The following is a 27,034-nucleotide window of genomic DNA, read 5'->3' as shown; positions in this document are numbered from 1 at the left end:
TCAATAGTTATTGTTACATTCGTAATTAATCAGGTCCTTACCCAACCATTCATTCCGGTATTTAGTCTCCAATGTAACAATAATATTTTTATTATTGTTACATTTCCATGTAACCGTAGCCAGTGCCTAAAATTTATTCAACACACAAATAAAAACGTAGTCAGAATCTCACTTTATTTTGAAACAAAGTTATAGCAATACACTAATCAAAATATGATTAAGAGTTATTCAACACAAAATAAAACGTTGACAGAATGATCAATCCCACTTTATTTAATTACATTTTTTTTTAACAATACACTATCAAAAACCATGATTAAGATTTATTCAACACAAAAAAAAATGCTGTCTCACTTTATTTTGAGACAGACAACAAATATAAGAATACACTTGCCAAGGCTTGATTACAAAGCTATAGTTATTATACACAAACCAATTAAAATTGGGCGCGAACATGTAGGGTGCGAACGGACTTGGGATGCGAACATGTAGGGTGCGAAAGTGAAAGGGGGCGAACATGAGTGGGTGCGAACGTGAATGGGCGCGAACGGACCCGGATTCTATTAGAAGGCATAAGTTCGAAAAAAATTGAGATCACATATACCTTTCTGATCCTTTTATTGCTGTCTGTGTTTTGACTTTAAACGGTTTGTGGAACATTTTTACTTGACAAGTGCTAGTCTCGATTACCCAGACGCTTGAATTTTACAAATCAAACGTCTGGGTTTTCGCAATGGTAAAAATTCTTATGACAGATTTCTGTCAGAGACTCGGAACATTTTGGATTATTCGTAGACCCTATGAAAAGTAACGATAGTATCCGAAATGATAGTTTGACCCACAACATCCAAAATGGCAGCCTCCATGAGTGCTTGTTTTTTATCGACTTCAACCACAGAACATCAACATGCAGCTAGCATATACGTGTTAAAGGGTCATGGTGTAATTAATGTGTTGTCAAAAGGCAGTAGGTGAATTGTAGGTTATAGTTGATAGGTTTAAAAGCAAAAACAGTAAAGTCGCGCAACATAAATTTATTGAACAGTTGAACATCTGAGCACAGGGTTTGAAACAAACCCCTGTGATCTGAGTTTCAAAATAATTTTAATTTAATAATTGTATTAAAAAGACATTGCCTCCAACAGGTTAGGAACAACCCCTCAATTGCATGACTATCCCTTAGGGAGCTACCATTTGATTTTTATGGGGGGGGGGGGGGGGGGGGGCTAGGATGAAAAATTTTGTCCTGGTTTTTTTTTAGCTGTAATATCTGTCCTGCCTTTTATTTTTCACTCTGTTCGGTCCTGCCTTTTTTTTTTTAGTTTATCCTGACTTTTTTTTACCTAAATTGCCGTCCTGACTTTTTTTTTTTGCAAATGTCTCATCCTGCCTTTTTTTTTTAATCAAAACTCCTGTCCTGCCTATTTTTTTCAAATTACATCCTAGCCCCCCCCCCCCCCCCCCCCCCCCATAAAAATCAAATGGTAGCTCCCTTATATGAGTAATACATTTGAAGTGATTAATTTTGTTTTTGTTGTAAAAGCCACTTTTTAGTACAAAATTTATGTCAAATGAGCATATATTTATATTATTTGAAGAAATGTTTCCCATTGGCATTGAAAGAACTATTTTCATCTATCTGGTATCGTAAGTTCAAAACATGTCCAAGAGTCCAAATAATTTTGACACTTTGAAAGACTATTTTATATTTTTGCTTACATGTAGATGCAAAAATTATAGGACTAGGCATGTTTTTTTCTGTGATGCCTTCCCTCTCTAAACATTCTTTTTTAAATTTGTATGGAGCTTGTGTACCTTATTTGGTCTTATGTCAGTCCTCTTTGATTTGAAGTCTTTAATATTGTATTTCTTTGTTACCCTGGTAATGGTTTATAATATGAATAAAACACTGCAAGTATGCAACAGCTGTACAAGGTCTTATTTTATTGAGTAGGACCTCAGACTATTATTATAGACAATTTTTTACTCAGGTGATTCAATATTTAATGTATAATAAATTTGTTTTATTTTGTAGAGCAAAGCAGTATTGCATTGATCGATTGCTGTCAATATTCTTCTATGGATTTTTGCAGGATTAAGTAACTCATGATTTTATGTACTGTGCATATGTGTGAATTGTAGTCGTATGCCTTTATATAATATACTGAGTTGCACATCAATCAACAGAATTTCACCAGATATTTTTGGCTGTGAATGGTTTTAACTAAAAGAACAGGAAAATCTGATTAATTTATTTACATGCCCTTCAATTTAACATAAATCTACATACATATATAGCCACATCGAGATAGTGTTTGTTGACCTACTTTCTACTGTATTGTTATTCATTGCAATTTTATTTTCTTAATATACCCTAACAACAAGGATTAGAGGCTTGATAGACTTACTAATTCAGTTTACTAGGTTATTTCTTTTTCCTAGTATTTATAGTCATAAAGAAGGACACAACGCAACAACAAAAACTAAAGAAAGCAACACAAACCCTACCAAAAACCATATATTTTCAGTATCATAGTTCCTGATAGCCTTTTATGAAATATTACAATTTCTGCAGTTGGCAATTAGATAGAAAGCTGGGTATTTACAAATAAAGCCATAAAAGGCATGCTTTCAAATTAATAGTATTATTTAACCCTTGTACAGCGTTATGCCTTAAGCTTTAGTTCAGTGGTTGTTGTTGGTTCATGCATGTAATTTTTAATTTTCGATATTTTTTGTTTTGTAATAAATTAGGCCGTCAGTTTCTCATTTGAATTTTTCATATAATTTATGTCTGGGCCTTTAACAGCAGACTATATATGGGTTTTACTCATTGTTGAAGACTGTACAGTTGCCTATAATTGATAACATCCACTTGATTTGAACTTTGATTGAGTTGTCTCATTGGCAATCATACTCAAATGTACCTTTGTTGTTGGGATATACAAGTACCCTGCCACGTCCACTCTATGTAGTATTTCTAATTGTATCCATCTGATGACTAGCCTTTTTCAACTGATTTTGTTATAGTTCGTTCTTATGTTGTACTGTTACACCACTGTCCTAGGTATGGGGGGCGGGTTGGGATACCGCTAACATGTTTAACCCAACCACATCCTGTATGTATGTATATATGTGCCTGTCCCAAGGCAACAGCCTCTAATTCAGTGGTTGTCGTTTGTTTTTCCTTCATCTTTATACAACTGTATATTGGTATTACGTTGTATGGGTTTTGCTCATTGTTGAAGCTGTACAGTAACCTATAGTTTTTCATTGGAAATTATATCACATCTTTTTTATACTCATCTTCTTATTTTTATGCATGTTAAATAGCCTTGTAGGACTTTCAATCTCAGTTCATTTATGTTTTGAAGTTTTGTATGACATCTATTTTCACTGAACTAGTACACATTTTAGTTCAGCTAAAGCCTGCCTGAGGGAGCTGGATTTTCTTTGCTGTGATAAGAAGCATTGGTGTCCTTTGGCTGTTTTCTTCTACTTAATTGTCTCTTTGACACATTCCCCATATCTATTCTCAATTTAATATATTCAACATTAAAGTAGATTTTTTTATTCCTACTTGTCGTTTGACTGTCCAAAGTAGGCATTTGCAAAACTCCTAGATGGTCTTTGTGTCCATGACATAAACATGATAAACTGTAATGCCACTTATTTTCTCCATCATAACAATTGAACATTCGGTAATTTAGAAATATCAGTTAGATTAACAATGTTTTTTGCCATGTTAGAGCATTTTAAAGCTTACTATAGGCTATGGATTTTGCTCATTGTTGAAGGTTGAAAGGTGACCTACAAATTGAATGCACAATATTTGAACTCTGGTGGATATAAATCTCAGTGGCAATCATACCATATCTCATTATAATTATAAGCATTCAATGCAATGATTACTTTTCAGAATCATATTAAGGTACACTCGATAGTGTTCTTTCTTCATTCTCTTTGGTTTTAATATTAAAATGCAATTTTTAGGATAAGTGTTTCTAGTTTCAAATTGTATTTTTTTAAGCGGGTTTTATGTCAGAAATAAACAATGTAAAACGAAATACAACAAATAGCTACAGCTAATTTATTTTCATGGTATTGTCAGAGGCGGATTTAGAGGGGGCCAGGGGCCCCTGGCTTCCCCTTTTTTGGAAAGAAATTTGGTTGATTATATAGGGAATCACTGAAGCATGACTGGAGTGGGCCGGACCCCCTCTTAGGCAGTCAGTGGGCCCCAACTTATGAAAATTTCTGGATCTGTCACTGATTGTGTGATAAAGTGCTTATTAATGTACTGGAAACAAATAAGAAATATCTATTTTACATCACTCAAACACCATACCAATTGTCTATTTAAACTTTAAAAAAATACTTGTACTTCATTCAGCAATGATCTTTGTCATTTGTTTTTTCAACATTCTACTCCATTAATAACAAAAAAGGCTTTTTAGAAAATCATACAACCAAAATAACAAATGCAATTTATTAAGAAATGAGAGGCATTGACGACCAAGATGATAATTCTATGGATGCTGTAATGTATTATCATACATGTATGACACTACAATGTAGTATGGACATCAATTACAACTATTGCACAAGTATTGTAAGCACAGTTGGTCAAATGGTGTCTACTCTTGTTTCTTTATTTCTTCACTAGTATCTGAAAAGCAAAGTAAATTCTGTGGTTATAATCAGACTATACAACATTTTTGGTAATGGATATCATGAAGTGGCTAATTGTTATTACATGTACAATTGTTACAGAAATATTTATATTTTAAGAGTTTTACCCACAATCCTGTACCAAAATGTTCAGGGAATATTATAACAAGTTTATATGTTTGACAAAATGCTCAGAACTATACAACTATACTGGTAATCGTTACTAGTTTACAGGAAACAGACATATGAAAATTATACAAAGTTATTTTCCTATGTGAAACTTTACATTGAAAATCATTGTGTACAAATAATCTTTATTCTATACCAAGTATGGCTAATTTGACAGAGGTACAGAATGAGACTGTTATGAACTATAAATCATATACAAGCAGTGTATGTTCACTTTTAACACCTGATATAACCTGGGTTTTAAGGTTTATGTACCCTTCTGTAGCCATTTTTGTACGAACTTTTCAAACTTCAATTGTATCAAAACTACAGATATTATGAATAATAGAGATAGGCCATTTTGTACATATTCCAAGGGGAAACTTGATGCAAAGCATTATTTTTTACTGTTCCATTGCATTTAATAGAAAAAGAGGACTTTGTGGCAAATAAATCAAGATTTTTATAGAAAATCCACAGCCTTTATCCTTGTACTCTCATATTTGGCAATTTGATGACTGATAGATATAGGATTATTGCATGCAGTGTTAGCATTGATTTCCTTAAAACAAGTTTATAAATGTAGTTATTGGTTAAGACAAGTATAAAAATGACCAAAATCAAGTACACCTTTTAGGGTGCGCTCGACTTTAGTGACTCAGCACGAGGTGTTTTGGAATTTACAGGTTACTTAGAACTTTTTGTAAAAAATAAACACTAGCACATCATAGAAAATCAAGTGAGTAATTTATGTTTCAAATTTTATAACAAAAATCTTTGTATTAAAGGCTGTGGATTTTCTATAAAAATCTTGATTTATTTGCCACAAAGTCCTCTTTTTCTATCAAATGCAATGAAACAGTAAAAAATAATGCTTTGCATCAAGTTTCCCCTTGGAACATGTACTAAATGGCCTTTCTCTATTATTTATTATATCTTTAGTTTTGATACAATTGAGGTTTGAAAAATTCGTACAAAAATGGCAACAGAAGGGTACATAAACCTTAAGAGGGTTGTATTGTGTTTGTAGTCCATACAATAACTCTTAAACAGAGAAACATTCCTTTTGTTTTTCAACACATCTATGTCATGCATTTGTTTCAATTTTTCTGTTTTTGTGAATTGTTTTTTTTTTACTCTCGCTTTCTGACGTTCCATTTAAAATATATACTGGTTGTAAAAAAATATTATATTTGATGGAGAATATCTATAAGTGTTAACTTACTTATCTTAATATAAAAAAAATTCAGGATATCAAGCACAACAAAAGGAGGCTATATTTAACTAAAATCTGGGTTTAATCCATTATTATATTTTACTAAACTAACATAACAATAATGTATGTAAGTTAAACAACAAGTGCCCATCCATGGAAGGATAAATATAACAGATGAAAAAAGTAGATTTTTCAACTATAGCTAATAAAGTTAAATTTATACTTAATCAATAATCAACTGATAGAAGCCAATTGAGAATTTCACTAACATTTTCATTGCAATTAACCCCACCCCACATTATAACTTTGGATCTCTAAGTGTCTTCCCTGGTCCCAATATGCATGCATGTATGTTTAAATGGAAAAGCCTTAAAACAATATGTTGTGTATGTGTTACCTGGTAGATTAATTTGACCTGTCACCATCATCAGGACTGTTGTTCTTTTTCTTCCAAGATGAAATACATGTTTTGTATGGCTGCAAAGCCTTTTGCTGAAATATAATTAGCTCAAGTTTAATAAAATGCAATTTGTGTGAGGCCAATGTCTACAAAACTATACATTTGTTTAGAAATTTTACTGAATAAAGTAATTTTGCAAAACTAAGAAACAAGTTCAAGTAGATATGCAAGGTTCAAAAACATTTAGTCTGACTTCATGTATCTGTATCGGAATAAAACCAAAGAAATTATTTTTCTTATTGGTAATTCATGTCGTACCGGTATTAGGGTGCCAAAAAAATATTCTTAAAAAAACCATTGGTACAATATATTCAAGATATATTTCATATGCTAAAAAAAAAAAAGTCAAAAAGTGATAAAACATATCATGCATATAGTGTATGACATTTAAAGTTAAGTTCACATATGTCCGAGGAACATGTCAGTAACTGCTAGTAGTCCTTTGTAAATTTTTTCATCGTCATTTTGCTTAGTTTGGTTTGTTTCCTATTCTGACATAGGACTAAATATGACTTCTTTAAACTGAGATTTAATGTGCCTATTGTTTTTGTTTTTCTACAATGGCTAGCTGGATAGGTTGAGATCTTGCAAAACATGTTTAACCCTTACACATTTTTTCGCATGTCCCAAGTCAGGAGCCTCTGGCCTTTGTTAGTCTTGTATGATATTTAATTTTAGTTCATTTATATATTTCGGAGTCTAGTATAACATTCATTATCACCTTGACCCCATGTTACCAGGAGTAGTACACATTTTTGTTAAGGTGGCAGCTGAAGCATGCCTCTGTGTGCGTGATTTTCTCAGTGTTTTGTAGATCCATTGGTGGTCTTTGGCTGTTTTCTGCTCTTTGGTCAGGTTGTTGTCTCTTTGACACATTCCCCATTTCCATTCTCAATTTTTTATTAATAATAAAATTACCCAATGACAGTCAGTTATATGTGAGGCCTCTTCGTTCCCCTATATTTATTTGTACTAGGTTTGTATTCTCCAGCCATTCAATACAGATAACTGACCTGGAAAAGATATAATATGTCAGTATTTTACTATTTCAGATGCAACTCAATGCAGATACTTTATGCATAGATTACAATGTACATAGATTATAGATAGTTATAATATACTGTATTCTGTTGGTCATATTATTTATTTCATTCTCAATACTAATCAGCCTGTTATGGCAATCAACAATTGTTAATTGTTAGTTTCATTAAGTGCATTCTAAATTCTAAATGGCATAATCCATATAGCATGAGGATAAATTGTCTTATTGTAAGAAGAATTTCATATTCTCTTGCACCGTCCCTTGATGATCTTTGCTGGTTGGACACAGAATCTATAATCTTAAAAATATGCTTTTAAAATATATTTTAAATAATTTAGGAGTTTGACTCATCTGCATAAAGTACAAGAAGGGACTTCCCTTTAAGCATCAATTCTTGGTGCTTACTGCAGATTAGTCATATTAAATATCCTTGTGATTTGCAGTATAACTCAAGAGTCAAATGTTTTGGTAGTTTTGGGTTTTTTTTATATTGAGATTTCAGCTGAGATTACTGTGTTGTCTCAGATTTCATTGATCGATGCATGAGGTAAAATATTTAAAACTACAAACCTAATACAAACTGTCAAATATTTTATTTTTATGATACTAGTTGTCAGTGGCGGATCCAGAAATTTTCAAAGTGGGGGCCCACTGACTGACCTAAGAGGGGGCCCGCTCCAGTCACGCTTCAATGATTCCCTATATAAGCAACCAATTTTTTTTCTCAAAAAGGGGAGGCCAGGCCCCCCCCTAAATCCGCCTCTGGTTGTTATGATTTTGCAAACTAATCCTTGGTTGCATAAAGGTGTACAAAAACAGTAGGTTGTAACAACCAAGGATAAGTTTGCACACCCCCCCCCCCCCCCTTTCTGAGTTATGTGTTAAAAAACTACCTTTTCCCTATCCTATTAAGAGACATTCGTAAACATGAACCTTGATAAGTTAATTGTCTATTTTCCATGCTGTTTAAACGTTTCATTTTACACTGAACCTCACAACTCTGATCAACTCTGGTCAACCACTGCCGCATGTTATCGTCCATATAATTTCCTGAAGTTTTTCCTTCCGGGAACATGTAGTCAAGGTCATTACCTAATTTTAAAACGCCATCTATGAACGAAATCCAAAGACACAAAAATCCAGACGCTATATTCATAATGCGTCTGGGTGATCGAGACTAGACAAGTGCCCGATGTTGGTATTGGGCAATATCCTGTAAACTCACTTTCGGCAGTCGTAAAAGATTTTTTTTTCCATATATTTACTTTATGTGTCAAAAAAATAACTTCAAACAATATTTCTACATCTTTGTCACATTTTGATGAAATTCATCTGGTTTTCCTGATCGAATGATTCACTTAATATTTGCGACAATACGAATTTAAAAGTTAATAGACCAATCAGAAGAGATGTTTCAAATGAGTTTGACTTGGTTACCTTGGTGAAGAACGGTGCGTCAAAATGGTTGCCTGTTTAGTAAAGAATAATTTTTAATGTCTTTTGAGTGCTTTCCATACTAAATAAACGAAAATGACAGATATTTTATGCGGATGGCTCAATGATGAGCTTACTATATCCCAAAAAGTTGGTAAGTTACAAAAATTTCTTAGAGTTTTCCATTGGCAAACAACTGAAACATACATGCACCAATATGACAATAACTTGAGCTCATCATCGTCAGTCTTAATTTATACATCAGGTAGCACCTGTCTAGGTATTGTTTTCGACAATCCATGGATACGACAAAATATTATTTTAACACCTTTCTACTCATTCAATTAGATACAATATACACCTCATTGCTATTTGGAAATCTGTCCCGTTTGACCCAAGAAACTGCCCAGATTGAACTATTGACGTCATAGAACTATTGCTCTTTTATAGGGCTCTTCACGGTTTGTTTACGTTTTATTGGATAGGGGGCAGATTTTTTTTAAAGAGGTTGAAATAGTATGAAAGTATGGTCAGGTAAATCCTATGCATGTTTCCAAGCAACTGCACTGTTTTAATGATGTTTTCCTGTATTTTTCGCACCATTTTTACCTCTATTATGAAAATGTGCCCCCTATCCAATATGGCCTAACTAACCATGAAGAGCCCTATTGTTTGGTACAGTACAGATTTCGCGAAAGGCTTCCCAAACTCCAAACACCAAGTTTTTTCTTGGTGTGACACCAGGAAACTCTGACATCCCTCCCTAAATTTAGGAGTATTCCCTATGACTTCCGCATTAAGTCGCGACTATTGAGTTCCTTCCTTATATTTTAGTAAACTGATAAATATATATATTATTCAGTCTCATGCCAACAAGACCAGAACAGGAAGTAGATTTCTGTGCAGATGCAGGGATTTAAAAAAATCTGAAAAAAAGTTATTGATTTTGAGTTCATTAATAGAATGAAAATTTTGGGAATTTTTTCATTTTTTTGTTGTTGATTTTTCTACCATAAAAGTTGAACCTGCACAGAGGTGTATTGACACTATTGAAAATCAAATGTAGTCTCTTAAGAAAAATTAAGCAAAGCCATGATCCTAACCTTCAGGGTTTGAAGCTAGGAAAATATAGTAGTAGTCAAGAGGGCAACAGAGAAAAGAAATTAGATAGTCTACTTATGAAGTAAGTGGCCCACTCTGGTGCATGTTAGAGGGCCTGCCACCTCCCATACAGACGACACAAATTAGAAGTAATCTGGATACATGAGTTCTATTTCCATTACAAGAAGAAGAAGCATCAAACTGGACCCCTGTTTCAATCTTAGTTAAATGTTTGTGACTAATCGTCAACCAGTAGGTTGTCAGTTTCAAGAAGAATGTTCTCAAATTTAGAAAACAAAGACTCAAGGATTGGAAATATATATTTTAAATTATTTTTATAATTTTTAAGTTTTTATTTACACAGAAAAACCTTGACATGAAGATAATTGCTTTGTGGTGTCAAATTTTCAGGGGAAAGCTCCAGATGGAAAATCATGTTTATGATTATTTTTATTTGTGAACACGACTTTAAAATATCCCCAAAACTATTATCATTCATCTATACATGTTTCCTTTACTTCTTTACAATGAAATTATAAGGTCTGCAAAGAAAAATATTGATTAATAGATTTAAACTTACAAGTTGTATAAACATCCATCTTTTTTTTTACAGAACAAGCAACATTTTCTCGAGATTTTGCTTCTGGGTTCTTAATTGGTGAAGTATTACAGAAAAATGGTTTACAGGATGATTTTGATCAGTTTTCCCAGAGCAAGTAAGTTAAAGTTAAAAGTTTGATTACAGTTAAAAATGGGGCAATTATTGCATTTGACTGGTGTTAAACATGGTTTATCATTTGTTTATTGAGTAGTCTTTTAAAAAACACATTAAGAACATGTATTTATAATTTGATATTTGTGACATGACATTAGTCAAACAGATTATATTTTTTGATTATTCTTATATTTAGTAGAAATTATGTTTTGACTGATCAGAACATATGAAAATGTATAGACTCAACATGTTCATGTATTCAAGTCCTTTCCCTGTTTGCTGAAACAGTTTTACATATATATATAATAAGGCTTCAATACAAATATTCTGTATTAGAATTATACTCTTAAGAGATCTGACACTGGGTAACATTTGGTAACCTATAATATGTTTCTGATCAATGAATTATAAAATAAAACAGATTTTTATCTGAACTGTTCACTGAAATAAATATAAATTTGTGATCATCTCAAACATGCAATATGACTTACTTTTTATTTGATATTGAGGAATTGTGGTATGATTGACAATGAGGCAAGTAACAACTATCCACCTGAGACCAAATATGTCTAAAAGCTTTGAAACATCAATTGAATGTATTAAAAAAATATTATTTTGTTTAAACTTTTAAAATATTTTTTAATATTGCAGAACATCTGACTCTAAGCTCAACAATTTTACAAGAATTGAGCCAGTTTTACACCTCCTTGGTATTCCATTTGATACAAATGTGGCCAGAGATATCATGACAGAGAAGCATGGTACTGCTACAAGATTGATGTACCAGCTATATATAGCATTACAAAACAAGAAGAAGGCTAATCTGACTGGTGTTGCAATGGAAACTATGAGACCAGCTGCTCCTGCTAAACTGAATGCAGTTGAGAGTGGTATATATAAAGAGGTAAAGATCTTCAATTTAATGAAGGTGAAATAAACCATGGCCTGCTTGAAATCTACACCAAGAATTTTTAGGACCCAAATAAAAACCTGACTTAAAAATTGGTTTTATTTTAAAACCAAAAGTCTTATTTCTTAAATTTTCCATTCTATCTATACATGTTGTCATTTATGTACAGAGTTTAGTGAAAAGCTTTATTCTGTTTAAGGTTTTTTGCTCCATATATGCCATATTATTCCTGACAATAAGAATATGATTTATTCAATTACATAAAACTCAGAGTATAAAAGAAGAAAGTTTGAGGTCATTGGCACTTATCTTTGCAATATTTAATCAATGAATTACATCTTTCCAGAGACTGAAACATGCTACACCCAGGCAGACAGATTTGAATCTGAATGAGGTCATTACAAGGTTTCATGATAAACAAATTGAAATGGAAAAAACAGCATTTAAAGAAAGGTTTTTGGAACAAGAGCGGATAAGGGAACAACAACAAGATCATAGACAGAAATTACTAGAGAGGTCAAAGTTCATGAGAGATAAACAAAGTGAAATAGTTGCCAAGATACAGTAAGTTTCTTTTATAAGAAAAAAAATCTATATTTTAGTCTTTTACATACAAAAAAAATTGATTTTTTTTTTTTATTATTTGTAAAAATTTGAGTGCAATTATATATTTTGGACGACAAACTCCCGTTATAACATTAAGAGTAGACTTTTATTCATGCATAAATTAAAATACACTTGTACTTGTTATTCTGATTTTTATTGTTATACTATGTTGTGTTTGTTATATAGAAATGAAGTGTTTAAGGTTATAGCAAGTATGACATCTCCTTTTGTTTTTAGTCTTGGCCATAGAATATATTTTCTGTATGCAGACCAACATAGTATTATAAGAGAGAATATAATTAGATTTTATAGTATTCAAATTTTGTCAATTAATGAGAACTTATTTCTTTAACTTATTAACAGAGCTGCAACTGTCCATATACCAAAACCACCACCACAGACTACAGCAAAAGCCATACAGAGGAAGAGAGATATCAAGAAAAAAAGAGAGGCAGAGGTAAACATTTATCATTTTGATATAAACAACAGAAAAGAATTTTTAATCTTTGTGTATACTGTATATAGAATAACCATACCTTGTCTCGAAATATCAATGTTATTTGTACAAGGCTTAGAAACAGGTAGAAAGCGAGCATTTCTACCTGTTTCGAGCCGAGTACAAATAACATTGATATTTCGAGACAAGGTATGGTTATTCTTTATATACTGCAACTTTTAAAATTGTGTAATGAAGAATTTAGGGTAAAAACCATCATTTCTTAATTTTGCGCAGAAGACGTAAATTTTCCGCGAATATGTATGTTTTATAGACGTCATAAATAAAATACTACGGAAACGCATTGTCAACGTCATAAACAAGGCGATATACGGTCAGTGACTGTATATCACATATGAATACACAGTCAATGCAATTTGACTGCTCAAATAGCACAGCTGCAGTATATATTTGCATAATCTGCATTTAAAAAGTTCTTTTTTAGTAATTTTAACAATTAATAAAGTGCTAAAAAACAACATGAAAAATAATTCAAGTGTAAATGAGTTGAAGAATAATGGTAAAAAATATTAAAATAAATAAATAATGGAAATTGAACTTCTTAGTTAAGACTTCCATTCATGTCTATATTTTGAAGTTAAAAAAGATAAAACTAGCTATAGGGACAATAAGTTATGGATCTCTGACATTACAATAAATGTATAAAATATGAAATCATAGAAACCCTACTTCTAAGTCATTTCTTGAAATCACTTGGTTTTGATTTATTTTCAAATAATTTTGGGATCCATGGATACAGAATGCATACAAGAACCAAGTAAATAATTTGCCAGTATTTCATTTGTTTGAATAACACCTCTTACACAATGTTTACTAAGGGAAGAAATTTAAAATGTACGCATAATGTCTACTCTGAAATCGTTTTAATATTCTTCATTTCATAAAAAAAAACTTTAAAGTTTTAACTTTGCACAAACCTATCAATAACTCTCTTTGAAGAAATTGCTGTATCTTGTAACTTGTAATAATTCCATTAGTTAATTTGAAACAGGGTTGTGAGTGCACCTTAGACTTAGTTAACAAACAAAACTGTCATTGATTGTTTGCAATGGAAAGATTTTTTTGTAAACAAGATTTCAATAATAATGGATAGGTTATATCATATTTCTTTATTTTTAGGAAACTGTTGATGCAATTTCACAATTTGAAGATAAAATGAAAATGATTTTACCGCAAACAGAAGACAGGTAGTTACTTAAGTCAAGCATTTATTGAGACAATGTTGTCATTTGTAATTTTAATGGTTAATTTGCTAGTGTATGTATTTGAAAAGACTTAAAAAGACTGTTCAACTTAGCCTGTTTTCTATATATAATGGTGATTGTTTGTTTATGTCTCAAGATCTAGGCGTTTGGTTACTTTGTTTCAATCTTTTTAATATTTGCATGTTACTTTTGCTGAAAAAATTTTGGACTTGCTGTTAACATTATTTTGTGAAAAAATGAATGATCAGTGCCAGAAACAACAGATTTTACTGCAAGAAGTAACTTTTATTTCACTTTACTTTGTCATCATGTAGATGTTGTTATTATTTATAGTATAACTAACCGCTGTATTTGAATATAAAAAATAAGACAACGTATGACCGAACAACGCATGGATTAAACGAGTGCGCAGCACGAGTTTAATCCATAGCGGCGTTCGGTCACAAGTTGTCTTATTTTTGATATTCAAATACGGCTATTAGTTATTCTTTTTATTACATTGGCAAATGGCTTTTTTTTTTATGAAATTAATGTAGAAAATGTAAGGAACTATATCTTTTTCCTACGCATTGACAATTTGTTTTGATTCGACGTCTTGACAACGTCTATTGTTGTATGACGTCAGAGAGTGAAATAACTACGTTTATTTCACATGTGAAATTATCGGTTTTTATATAACTGGGAAATCAATGTAATTCATTGCAACCAATGTAATAATTTTTTTTATTAGTGATGACATTGATATGAAGTACATCATGTCCAGAGGGGATGAGGAAAATATGATGGACCAAGTAGAACTAATCAAACCTGCTTCAAATGATGATTATATTGGTAAGATAAGAAAGAGACTTCAAGAAGATGCATCAGCTCGTGCAGAAAGAGAAAAACGAAGGAGAAAAGTTTTAGTTGATCAGATGAAAGCTCATGCAGGACAAGAGGTAATATCTTAAACTACCAACATTTAAAATTCTATATAAACAAATGGACATTTTATATGATCAGAGTTTGAGGTTAGAAATTTGAGTATGCATCATAACTTGCTTTATATAGAACATGAAGAATATTAATTAGATTTGAAAATTTTAATTATGTTTTTTTAGGTCGTCTGTTCGTTCATCCTTGCTTCCGGTTAAAGGTTTTGGTCAAGATAGTTTTTGATGAAGTTGAAGTCCAATCAACTTGAAACTTAGTACACATGTTCCCTACAATATGATTTTTCTAATTTTAATGCAAAATTAGAGTTATGACAGCAATTTCATGGTCCACTGAACATAGAAAATGATAGTGTGAGTAGGTCATCTGTGTAGTCATGTACTATGGACATATTCTTGTTATTTACTGGCATAAAATGTTTTAATGTCCTATCAATATCAATTTTTCAAAGACATAGCTGTACAATTAAGTTTCATCTTAACCTATATTGTTTTTATTATAATAGGACGCTAGGCGAGAGGAGATGTTAGTTAATAGACTGATGAGACAATCCCAACAAGAACGTAGAATAGCCGTACAATTACTGCAGGCCAGGCATGAAAAAGAAGTTATCAAGAAGAATAGGATTACTAGAGAACTACAATATGAACAAGCTAGACTGAAAGATTTTGAAAATGCACTAAACAGAGAGGCTGTAAGATTTTTGATAATTCATAATACCTACGTTATATAAAAACAAAGTTGTCTAATTTTTTCAAGAATATTTATTATTCTGTTTAGAATGTGAATTATGAAGAAATTAATCATTCAAGAAAAAAATGCAAAACATCTATTCAGAATGATTTAGAATGTATACATACGTAAGTTGGTTAAACTACCAGGAGCATATTTTACCCAAAATCTTGCTTCTAAATTAGCTTAGATTATACTTTATTGTTCAAGGCTTATAAGTAATACTGTTTGATTAATGACTTACTGTGAATTCATTAATATTCGTTCGATACCAATTTTCGTGGATTTCGTGGGTACAGGATTACCACGAATTTAAATGTTCAACGAATTACAAATTTTCAAAGGGATTGTATGCAGATTTGCCAAAACAACAAAATGAAATATACACAAATATGCAATTTTCCCTCAAACCACAAAAATTGGTACCCACGAAAATAAATAAATCCACAGTATAAGTTATGCTGTTAACCGTATTTCCTGTAAAGTTATTGTGAAAATGGTAATCATCCTGTATTTCTTCCATTATTATTACATATATTGATCAACTAGTAGTGTACATACCAAGACTCTTTCTTTTTTTAGGAACTAGCCAGATTAGCTAAAGAGGAATATGCAGAACAGACCCAGAAGGACCAAGAACTACATGATAAAATTGCAGCCGAGAGGGCCGAAGATAGATACCATAAACACTATGAGATGTGTGATGAAGTTGTCAATCAAATCTGTGACTTCTCATGTAAAGTAGCAGAATACAGAGAACTTACTAATCAGTAAGTCATATTATCTTTTTATTTAAAATAAAGTGTTTTTAAACAAAAAAAATTACTAAATCAAACATTGGCAAATAAAAAAATATATAATAAATGATTACAGCACTTGTCTGATTTATCCATTTTTTTAATAATTTTATGAAATAAGTTAAAATTTTCAAAATTTGAACTGAAAAAAATGAATTTTTTTTTTATAATAAGAAATATAGACATGGCATTTATTTAAACTGAATATGGATGTTACAGATTATTGCCGCCAAAGTTGATGAGAGATTGGAAAGTACTATTTACTGAAGGTAAACCATTATTTGAACCACCACAACCTATTGAGAGCACAGAACCTACACCAGAACAAATCTTAGAACAAGAAAGACAGAACTTACTCGATGAAACAGATTTTATGGAATATAAGGTTTGTTTATTATAAAAATTTCTTCATAAAACAAAGAAGTTGAATGGTGGAATGTATAGTCTGAATTGAGACATTATCGTGTTGATTTGGTTTGCAATTTGTGTTTTAGAAGGGACAGTTAAATCATTGCTGTTCCTAGATTGCACTTCATAGCATTTTAAAGTGTATTCAAATATTTGCATAGGGTTATTCTCTCTGTAAAAAGCATAAAGATAATTAGACTCTGAATATTTCCAGATAAATGGTAATAAATGCACCATTGGTGGTGTTGTTTTTACTGTTGAGTAACATTGTAACTAATGCACATTGTTTTGCCACGAAAGAATATTCAATTCCTGTAAAAGTTGATTAGTTTTGTAGAGAAAAATAAATACCAAAAATCTAAATAGAACATAGTTAAAGACACTTTCAAAGTTATATTGATTGAATAATAATTACAACAGGTACAAATGTAGTTAATTTAAAACATATTTGGGAACAGGAAATATTTTGAGGTATACATGTAGTCTAAAACTAAACTAACATTTCTTCTTATTTGTATCCATTACAGAATATGGTTGGAGAATGGCAGCCTCCAGAAGGAGGAGAAATCAGCAAACCTCCCAGAGATAATCCTATTGTAGGACACATTATACAGAGGCTGTTCAATATGGTTCATCCACCAACAGTAAGTTAATCATACTTAAAGATATTGTCCAGGTTTTACATCTTGCATGCAGAAGCCCTACTCTTTACCCTTGGTGGAATAAGACACAATTTGAGTAAATAGTGTTGCGCCATCTAGTCACAGATTGAGGTCACATCCACTTAGAATACATCATTCTAACTTGAACTTTCTTTAGTGTAGACGTTATAAAATTGTGTCCAATGTTTACAAATTTCCTGAAGAAGGAACTGCAAATATAAGTTGACATTCCAACATTTTCATGAGGAGCATACATAAGAACTTCAATTAGTTGATTAAGAACTTTTAAGGAAACACTAAATATGGTCTTATAATTAGGGGGTTAAGACTTGTAGCAAAATCAGCACATGATAATTGTTATTTACTTTTACGACTTTAACATGAGATTTTTTGATTGGATTCAGAAAATTTCAACTGTGACCAATAGAATTCAATCCAATTCTGACTTCATCTGCCACCGTGAAGAGTAGGGACTGGATATTAACCCTTGACCTGCAAAGATGTTTTTATGAATTAAAGGAAATATAGTGTTTACATCAGCAAGACAACAAACAAAACAAAGTCAGACATTATACTTATAATATATAACAAAATAAGAAGAAGAAAAAAAGGGATGTTTTTTATTACTTTTTGACACAAAATCCCTTAACCCTTTCCTCCATTGAATTTTTTTTTTTGCATACTTGATTTGCATAAGGATTTTTCAATAAAATGCTAAAAATTTGCTTTAAAGTATTAATGCATTGCGAAAAACAAATAAAAATAAATTAAAGTCGGATATTCCTACGATATTCCTTTTCATATTTGATACAAATTTTATTAAGTCTACTGCGGACACTTTGTAGTCAAAGCGTTTCAACTGAGGTACTACACAGGCGTCAAAAGGCGTCATTATGGAGTAAAGGGGGTGGCGTCAAAAGGCGTCACTATGGAGGAAAGGGTTAACAGAATTCACAAAACCATTAGCAAGTACAGCCAGGGTCTTTCTATACTAACGGGACTCGTCTTTATTGATTTTAACTGATTACTAAGCCGTCTGTTTAAAGCTACCACACAACAATAAACTTAGTTTCGTATCTCTGATATATGCTAGTAGTTATTCATGTATTTCACAGTACGTTGTTGCTATATAATTATTTTTATTTGTTAATATAAGATCTGAATAATAGCAATTTATGATGACAAAAAAATATAAGATTTTGAAATAATGATGAATTATTAAACTTAGACATATCGTTTTGAAGAACATCCCAGTTGTGTAAAATGGTTTACATATCAAACAAGATGGCGGCTACTGAAAATTCAACGAACAAAAACCTCAAAGCTCAGAGATCAATATTTAAAAACCATCCGAGAAATCTTTTGAAAACAGCATTTTGCAATGACAAAATGTATTAAATTTCATAAAAACGCTTTTTTGTTAAACTTGAACATATAGTTATGAAGAAAACGTCGTGAATGTGAAATGATTTGCTATAAAGTCACGTGACATCAGCTACGGCCGAGATCAGTCTGATAATGTGTATAGACATCGTTATAAGTGACCAGTCAAGTCCCTGGTTCAGATTATTACAAAATGAAAATCATAAATACTAAAAATTAAATTTCTTAATAAATTAGGTAAAGTAAAAGTGTCATTGAAGAATATATGTGCATTGTGTAAAATATTATTATTTTTTTATTATTTAAAACTACTGTTATGTGTGATATCTTTTCCAGCTTTTTAGAACAATTCTCTTCGTATGTACTAGAATTGCTTAAGACATACTTGAGTTATTGACCTTTTCTTTTGTATAAGTCCAACTCTATATCTTATATTACAAGATCTTTCTTTAAACATTGTATCATAATGAAATAATTATTATAATTCATACTTTTCAGAGAAAATATTTCTCTAGAAAAAATAGTTCTTGCTCTGTAAAGGTTTTGTTTGTTGTGTGTATCATTTCTGTTTGCCCCTGCCCTTTATCTTTTCATTCAAACAAAGTCTTTTTTGTGACTTTTTGCTTGTTTAGTGTATAATTTCTGTTTGCTTTATATCTTTTCATTCATACAAATATATGACAATTGTTCCTCTTCATTTGGTTCCTTGGTGTGTTATATCAGTTGTTTTACTGAATATTATCTTTCTTACCCCTACTCACAGATAAAATTCTGTACTCTTTCCCACTGACTTAATTTGCTGTGTTTATCATGTAAAAGTTATATTGAAAGATGTAAATGTTGCTTTTCATCAATCAAATTAAGCATATATGTCCAGTTTGTGAAATGAAGAAAGTTATATGTTGTACAATGAATTAAGTAAATGTTGGCTCTTTTATTTAAATTTCATTCTCATTATAAAATTAAAACTAACAAAATAAAAAAAATCATAATAGAAAGTACTTAACCTTTTATCTGTTTTCTTGGTGGAGTCAGATGTTGGTGTATGTGTTTAGTGTGGGGTGGGGTGTTGTACAATATTTCTGGTAATCACTGTTATATTTTATATGTATTATATTTTCAGCCTCCTCCACCACCACCAGAGTTCCCTCCCTTCCCAATCAGAGCATGTATATTGGGCAAAGTATTTAGTGGAAAATCATCTGTACTGAAGAAATTAACACAAGGTAGAATATTTGAATTAAATAACTAAATCTAGGAAAGGAAAGTGCTAAAAAAGGGAGATAAAAACAAAACTTTATGCCATCATCCATCAACTGATATAAACTATATAACCCTCAAAGTTATTCTTTCAATAATTGCATTAATACCTAAACTTAAAATCATTCCTAAAAGAAATTTTGTCTGATTCATTCAAAAGAGCATTCTGCTAAAAATCTTACATTTTCTGAATTATTCATTAATAAATAAACAATGGTTTCTATTATGGGGTATGAATTAAGTGTGAATTATATTTTCATTTCTGTATATTTAAAATGAAAGCTTATTTTGATTTTAAAGAATAGTTCTTGTATTGTCTTATACTTGTAAACATACACATACTTACAATTTGATTGTTTTGTTTTTCAGAAAGAAGAGTTGAAATTTTATGTGTGGATGATTTAGTTAATAATGCTTTAGAAGCACACAAAAATGGAGAAACAATGCCACAGGTAATAATCAATATTGACAAAGTAAAGCTTACAATTAAAAAATAAAAAAGAGTCTAAATCGTGATAAGCATTTTTTGGAATATCAGTCTAAATGCTGCTTTGTCTCATCTTGTTGATACCAAAATATTTCTATCTGATATTCCTATGGCTTGACAGGGAATGAGTATGTATTAATGTAGAAAATCAGCCAATCAAAACCTATGTTTACTTCTTGTTAGTTTGATAAATCAAGAAAAATAACATTTTTGTGGCGATTAGGAATACAATAAACCTTGTGTCTAAAAAAACATGTGGTACACATGTCTTTTATTTATGTGCTATACATGTTATTTAATAAATACATCTTGAGGTCACCATACCTTCAACAATGGACAATAACCCACACTGTACAATAAACTCTAGCTTGGTCAAAATATGGATGATTTGAGAGTCAACTGAAAAAAAGTTTTGAAATATGGAAATAAAATGATATGGCAAGAGTGCTAATGAGACAGAGACCAAATGACAATAGATCTGTGCAGCTATAGGTCACCTTATAAGTTCACAGAAAGAAGTACTTGTTACACATGTCACAGATTTAAAATGTGCCTTTTTCAATATTATTCTGACATGCTAATTGATTTTATCATATAGAATGAAATTCAAAACAGTGTAGCTGTGGCCATTGATTGACACATTAAATTCATCCATTGACTGGGACAATTTAGATGAACGTTTGTCTGTAACGACCACTGTTCACGACGTACCTACAATAGACATTTAAACTGTGGGGTCACAAAAGGTTTCTTAACGCCTTTAATTATGAAATAATTCGAAAAATTAATCAGGAATAACCTTTATGTTTTTATTTATATAATTGATATAAATCCAAACATCGTGTTATTTCTGATTAATTTTTCGAAATTTCTTTATTTAGGTGTTGAGAACCTTTGGTGACCCCTCAGTTTAAGTGTCTTTAAAAAGTACATGGTGAGCAGTGGTCGTTACATACAAACGTTTACCTAAATTGTCCCAGTCAATGGATGAATTTAATGTGTCAATCAATGGCCACAGCTACACTGTTTTGAATTTCATTCTATATGTATTTTAATGTCAAATTCAAAATGGTATACAATAAAAAAAAAAACTTTGATTTTAGATTGAGCCAGAACCTACAGTAGAACCAGTTCCAGCTGGTAAGTCTCGGATAACCACAGATAATGTATTTAATTGAGTTTGACAGTACTGCATCTGTGAAACTTATTAGTATGGGGTAATACCTAAAAAAAACTGTAACACGTACAATACCCATTATATTAAATTTAATGCTCTTAAATCATTTTGAGGAGTCACCCTCTGAACCTTAAATTTCTCAGTTAATATATTTTATACTGAATTTTGTTAAATTTTATCGACCTAGAAATTTTGTTTTATGATAAATTTAAGTAATAGACATTAGCAAATTTGGATTAAATGTTTTAAACCAATATTAATGACTCATTATTGCTAAATCAAACAACAAAACAGAAATGTACACATTGAATTCATTACTTAGAACATTTTCTATAGGCATTACAATAGAAGTGAGAGCTCCAACAGGGGAAAGCACTGACTTTCTTTCCTCAGGTATTTCAGCAACGAAGAGTGCATCAATGTTGTTAGATTTTCATACTTAAACAGATATATATCTCTGTATTAGTTGTAGTCATTTTCAGATAGCTTTCATCTTGAATGTTGCAGGAATGTTTTAAACTGTAAATTTTGCATTACATCTTTCAGTTATAAAATATATGCATTTATATTGTTTTTCTCTTTTTTTTTCATTGGATTTATTCTGAATTTTAGAAATCTGATATGCATTTTCAATATAAAATATTCTATGCTTGGTTCTATATTCTCAGTTTTTCTTGTCTTATCAGAAGAATTGCATTTTACTATCATTTTTAGCTCACCTGGCCCTTTGGCCAAGTGAGCTTTTCTGATCACTAGGTGTCCGTCGTATGTCGTTGTCGTCCGACTTTGTCCTCATCATTCGTCGTCTGTCGTCGTCGTCATCAGTTGTTGTTAACTTTTACAAAAATCTTCTCTGAAACTACTGGGCCAAATTTAACCAAACTTGGCCACAATCATCATTGGGGTATCTAGTTTAAAAAATGTGTCCGGTTACCCGGCCAATCAACCAAGATTTATCTGCCTGAAAATTTTCAGATGAATTGGACAACCGGTTGTTGGGTTGCAGCCCCTGAATTAGTCATTTTAAGGAAATTTTGCCGTTTTTGGTTATTATCTTGAATATTATTATAGATAAAGATAAACTGTAAACAGCAATAATGTTCAGCACAGTAAGATCAACAAATAAGTCAACATGACCAAAATGATCAGTTGACCCCTTAAGGAGTTATTGCCCTTTATAGTCATTTTTTACCAATTTTTGTAAACTTTTAAAAAAATCTTCTCCTCTGAAACTACTGGGTCAAATTTAACCAAATTTATGGACAATCGTTATTATGGTATCTTGTTTGAAAAATGTGTGTGGTGACCAAGCTAACCAATCAAGATGGCCACCATGGCTTAAAATAGAACATAGGGGTAAAATGTAGATTTTGGCTTATAACTCTGAGATCAAAGCATTTAGAGCAAATCTGACAGGGGTTTATTTGTTTATCAAGTCAATATCTATCTGCCCTGAAATTTTCAGGTGAATTGGACAACTGGTTGTTGGGTTGCTTTTTTTATTTGCAATTGGTAATTTTTAAAGAAATTTTCGGTTTTTGGTTATTATCTTGAATACTATTACAGATAGAGACAAACTGTAAACAGCAATAATGTTCAGCAAAGTCAGATCTTATAATAAGTCCCATTAAGGAGATATTGCCCTTTATACTCAATTTTTAACAATTTTCATTAATTTGGTAATTTTTTGTTAATTTTTACAAAATATTTTCCTCTGTATCTAAAGGGCCAAGTCTATATAGATAGAGAAAATTGTAAGTAGCAAGAATGTTCAGTAAAAATAAGATCTACAAACACATCACCATCATCAAAACACAATTTTGTCATGAATCCATCTGTGTCCTTTGTTTAATATGCACATAGACCAAGGTGAGCGACACAGGCTCTTTAGAGCCTCTAGTTTTGTTTGCTGGCCTGACTCATGGCATATTTTTCTTCTAAACTCGAGAGTGGATAGACATTTTGATTTGAAGCAATAATGTCATTTTGGATGAAAAGATGTTTTCATATAATTTTCTGTAAAAATTGACCTTCATCACTATTCTATGATACAATCGGCTTTTTCAACTACACTCTTAAATATAACAAGCAAAATTACATTTTATTCCCTATATGTAATACTAAAATCTTAAACATTTTGATTTTTAGGATAATTGATTTTAAAGCTGAATCAAATCTTTATCCAAAGTCCTTTTCATATACAAGTCCTTCCAATTCAGTTTCAGTGAGTTAACGTTACATTTATATTCTTCATACCTAAGTTAGTTTAGATAGGGATACTAAATTAGAAACTAAAATATTTACTTGACTGATTGCTGTTTAACTATGTATAGTTGAAACAGTTGATGATACAACAGTACCCACCACAGAGCCTGTTCCTGGTCCAGAGACAGCTCCTGTCCCTACTACAGAGGAGGGAGAACAAAAACAGGAGACAAAGAAAGCAAAGAAAGGAAAAGATCCATCTAAACCAGCTGTAAGTCCCTAATTATATTTAGATACAGAGAGATTATGCAGCTCATTAATCTTAAGTTCTTTGTTATTAACCATTATCATCCAACACTACAGCTTTATCCATTCCATGCACAAGGATCATAGAGATGAGAACAAATGAAGTTGGAAAAAGCTCACTTCACTGTCATTTCTTTAATATACAGATCCTATATTCTATTTTTTACAGCTGATAGTATTGAGAATAGTCTGCTTTTAACTTGTATTATTTTAAAGTAAAATAAAATTGTCCCAGACTACTAGAATGCTTTGCTTAGTAACACTTGATTTTGGCTTTTATTATTATACCTAAAAATGTGCTGTATTTCTTTCTAACAGATTTTATGTAATATGTCATTTATTTCCAGCAGAAAGATTCTGAACCAGAGGTATATAATTTTCTGAGGATTGATTTGCAGTTTTATTCCTTCCTTTACATCTTAATTTCTTCCTCCATAGAGTTGTTAAAATTGAAATCATGACAAAAAAGACATGTTTTAATTCTGACAATTATTTGTAAAAAGATATTGTTATTGTTAAATGGTATGTTATTGCTAACATCACAGTTTTATAGTTCAGATGCACAAAATTACGATAATGCCATTCTGCACATATTTATTTTTAGATTTAATCTTGTACATTCCTGATATAAGTTTATAAGTATAGTATTAATGAATGGGTGTTTTTATAGTGGCCCTGTTATATGTCCAAGGTCTGTAATAATGGTCGAGGAAGTCTGTAATGGCTCGAGGCAACGCCGAGGGCCATTACAGACATCCGAGGCCATTATTACTGACCGAGGACATATAACAGAGCCATTATAAAAACACCCATTTCTTAATACATTTATTAACCAACTGAATAAAAGTGGATGTGTTAATATACCAAATATCCAAGATATTAAGTTGACAGAAGTTATATGTTGAAAAACAGGATGAACAGTGATCCCTATATATGGTTCTTTAATGTTGGTTGCTGGTTACTAAATTAAATAAAATACAAAAAAGTATTATACTCTTTACAACTTAATTTTATTAACTTTATTAAAAACCCTAACTGTGCTTATACAGACAAACCGGGCATTAATACAGGGCCATTACAGAAAAACAGGGCCATCACAGAAAAAACAGGGCCATTACAGAAAATATATAATTTTTAATAAACAGTCATTTTTGGCAATAATGTACTTAGTTGGTTAATAATAATATATAAATTAAAAACAATTGCATGCATTTCCAACTAACAATTCTCAAAAGTAAATCAAAAATGTTTTCTCATTTCCAATTTCTGATGAAAGTATAATTTCATGTCTTAAAAGAAGGTTATTCCCCTTGTAGTGCTAAATGTTTGTTTCATCGTACAAGGTCATTGAAGAGTTATTCTTTCCAATTCCAACTAGAATTTCTTACAGATGGTGCATTTAAAATAATCATAACAACTGTTGAGTCATAAGGGGCAAAAATGTATAATCAAAACACCACTTGCAGTATACATGAAAGTTTAAGATAGGACATTGTCATTGAATTTACTCAAATGCAGAAAATTCTTTATTTTTAATGTTTATAACTTAATCTTAAACTAAAAGCTAAGCATTTATAACATATTTTTGTAAAGATAATCTATAGCTCATTAACGGATCATTAATTTAATACACTTCTTTTTTATTTTTAATCTTTTATACTCGTATATAAAATAGCTTTCATCTAAGGGAGATAACCATACATTTTTTTTAATTGAAAATGAAGACTTTGAAAATGATCAATAGTTTTTTTTTTCAAGAGATAATAATTTTTTTGAGTATTTTTGGTATTTTCTTCTTGCAGGATATTTTAAATTATGAAATTTCAATAAATCTACCATTATAGATTTAAGACCTAAAGGGAAAAGATGTGAGAAGAAAAAAGTTTATTATAAATGCATTTAGAAACATCCTGAAGAATTACACTAATGAAATGATACTTTTATACTGTTTTTAAGATTTTACTTCTGAATGATATATAATCACTGATTATTGTAGAGCATTACCGGCAGTGACGATGAAGATAACGTTTGTGTATGTTTTGTCTTGTTTGTTGCTACACATTTCTAATGTAGTGGTTTACTGTATGTGTGTTTTACACATCATTATCATGTATAATTACAACCTAAAATATATTTCCTTATTTACCCAAGTTATTCTAATCAAATTAACACCTACATCATGTAATTCATGAATCAACATTTACTTTCATTTAATAAATCATGCAAAATTTTGCATTACACTAGGTATACTTTAAATACATTGTACAAAGTTTTGAGAGTGTTACCAATTAATTAGTTCATTTTCTAGAAATGTATTAGTTAAATGTGGGTTTGTATGTTTAAGAAGGAATAATTGACTGCTTAAACTGCAAAATTATTTGATAGCTTCCCCTTGTCAACCATACAAGCTAGTTGTTTAAGTTAGATGATGTGTCCATTACTGCTGTCATTCCATAAAAGTCTGTGGTAAATCATGAAGTAATAAATCAGACACATTACTTTTATTCAGATGAAATTTATTATTTTCTTGTTTCTTTCTTATATTGATTGGAATTTTAAGTAAGCTAGGTTTCACTTGATGGTGATCATTCCCTTATTGCATTCAGGATATTTATCAGAGATTTTGCAGGGTGCATAAT

At 31.0% G+C, this 27,034-nt stretch overlaps 2 protein-coding genes across 6 annotated transcripts in view; one reads left to right on the top strand and one right to left on the bottom strand.

Annotated features, from left to right (window-relative positions):
- The window catches only part of LOC139495754 (eukaryotic translation initiation factor 2D-like), a 44,423-nt gene extending 35,622 nt beyond the window's left edge, over positions 1–8,801 (bottom strand). Inside the window, exons 1-2 of the mRNA XM_071284128.1 lie at positions 8,747–8,801; positions 605–677 (exon numbers count right to left, since the gene is read on the bottom strand). Coding sequence (XP_071140229.1) covers positions 605–660 — 56 coding nt within the window. The 5' untranslated portion in view covers positions 661–677; positions 8,747–8,801. The remainder of the gene's footprint in view (positions 1–604; positions 678–8,746) is intronic.
- Positions 8,802–8,820: 19 nt separating this feature from the next.
- The window catches only part of LOC139495729 (sperm flagellar protein 2-like), a 42,183-nt gene continuing 23,969 nt past the window's right edge, over positions 8,821–27,034 (top strand). Inside the window, exons 1-17 of one of the 5 annotated variants that reach the window (XM_071284094.1) lie at positions 8,983–9,145; positions 10,706–10,808; positions 11,459–11,711; positions 12,064–12,281; positions 12,687–12,780; positions 13,960–14,027; positions 14,776–14,983; positions 15,484–15,672; positions 16,293–16,480; positions 16,727–16,892; positions 17,443–17,559; positions 20,084–20,186; positions 20,590–20,672; positions 21,811–21,847; positions 24,218–24,360; positions 24,746–24,763; positions 26,392–26,427. In XM_071284094.1, coding sequence (XP_071140195.1) covers positions 9,088–9,145; positions 10,706–10,808; positions 11,459–11,711; positions 12,064–12,281; positions 12,687–12,780; positions 13,960–14,027; positions 14,776–14,983; positions 15,484–15,672; positions 16,293–16,480; positions 16,727–16,892; positions 17,443–17,559; positions 20,084–20,186; positions 20,590–20,672; positions 21,811–21,847; positions 24,218–24,360; positions 24,746–24,763; positions 26,392–26,427 — 2,082 coding nt within the window. In that variant the 5' untranslated portion in view covers positions 8,983–9,087. Of the gene's footprint in view, positions 9,146–10,705; positions 10,809–11,458; positions 11,712–12,063; positions 12,282–12,686; positions 12,781–13,959; positions 14,028–14,775; positions 14,984–15,483; positions 15,673–16,292; positions 16,481–16,726; positions 16,893–17,442; positions 17,560–20,083; positions 20,187–20,589; positions 20,673–21,810; positions 21,848–24,217; positions 24,361–24,742; positions 24,764–26,391; positions 26,428–27,034 lie in introns of all 5 variants that reach the window. The other 4 variants (XM_071284086.1, XM_071284112.1, XM_071284102.1 and 1 more) reach the window with 4 other exon arrangements.

The sequence above is a fragment of the Mytilus edulis genome, chromosome 1 (assembly GCF_963676685.1).
Source record: "Mytilus edulis chromosome 1, xbMytEdul2.2, whole genome shotgun sequence".
NCBI classification, from domain to species: Eukaryota; Metazoa; Mollusca; class Bivalvia; order Mytilida; family Mytilidae; genus Mytilus; species Mytilus edulis.
The sequence above is the reverse complement of the archived record's forward strand: the minus strand, read 5'-3'. Positions and strand labels throughout refer to the sequence as shown.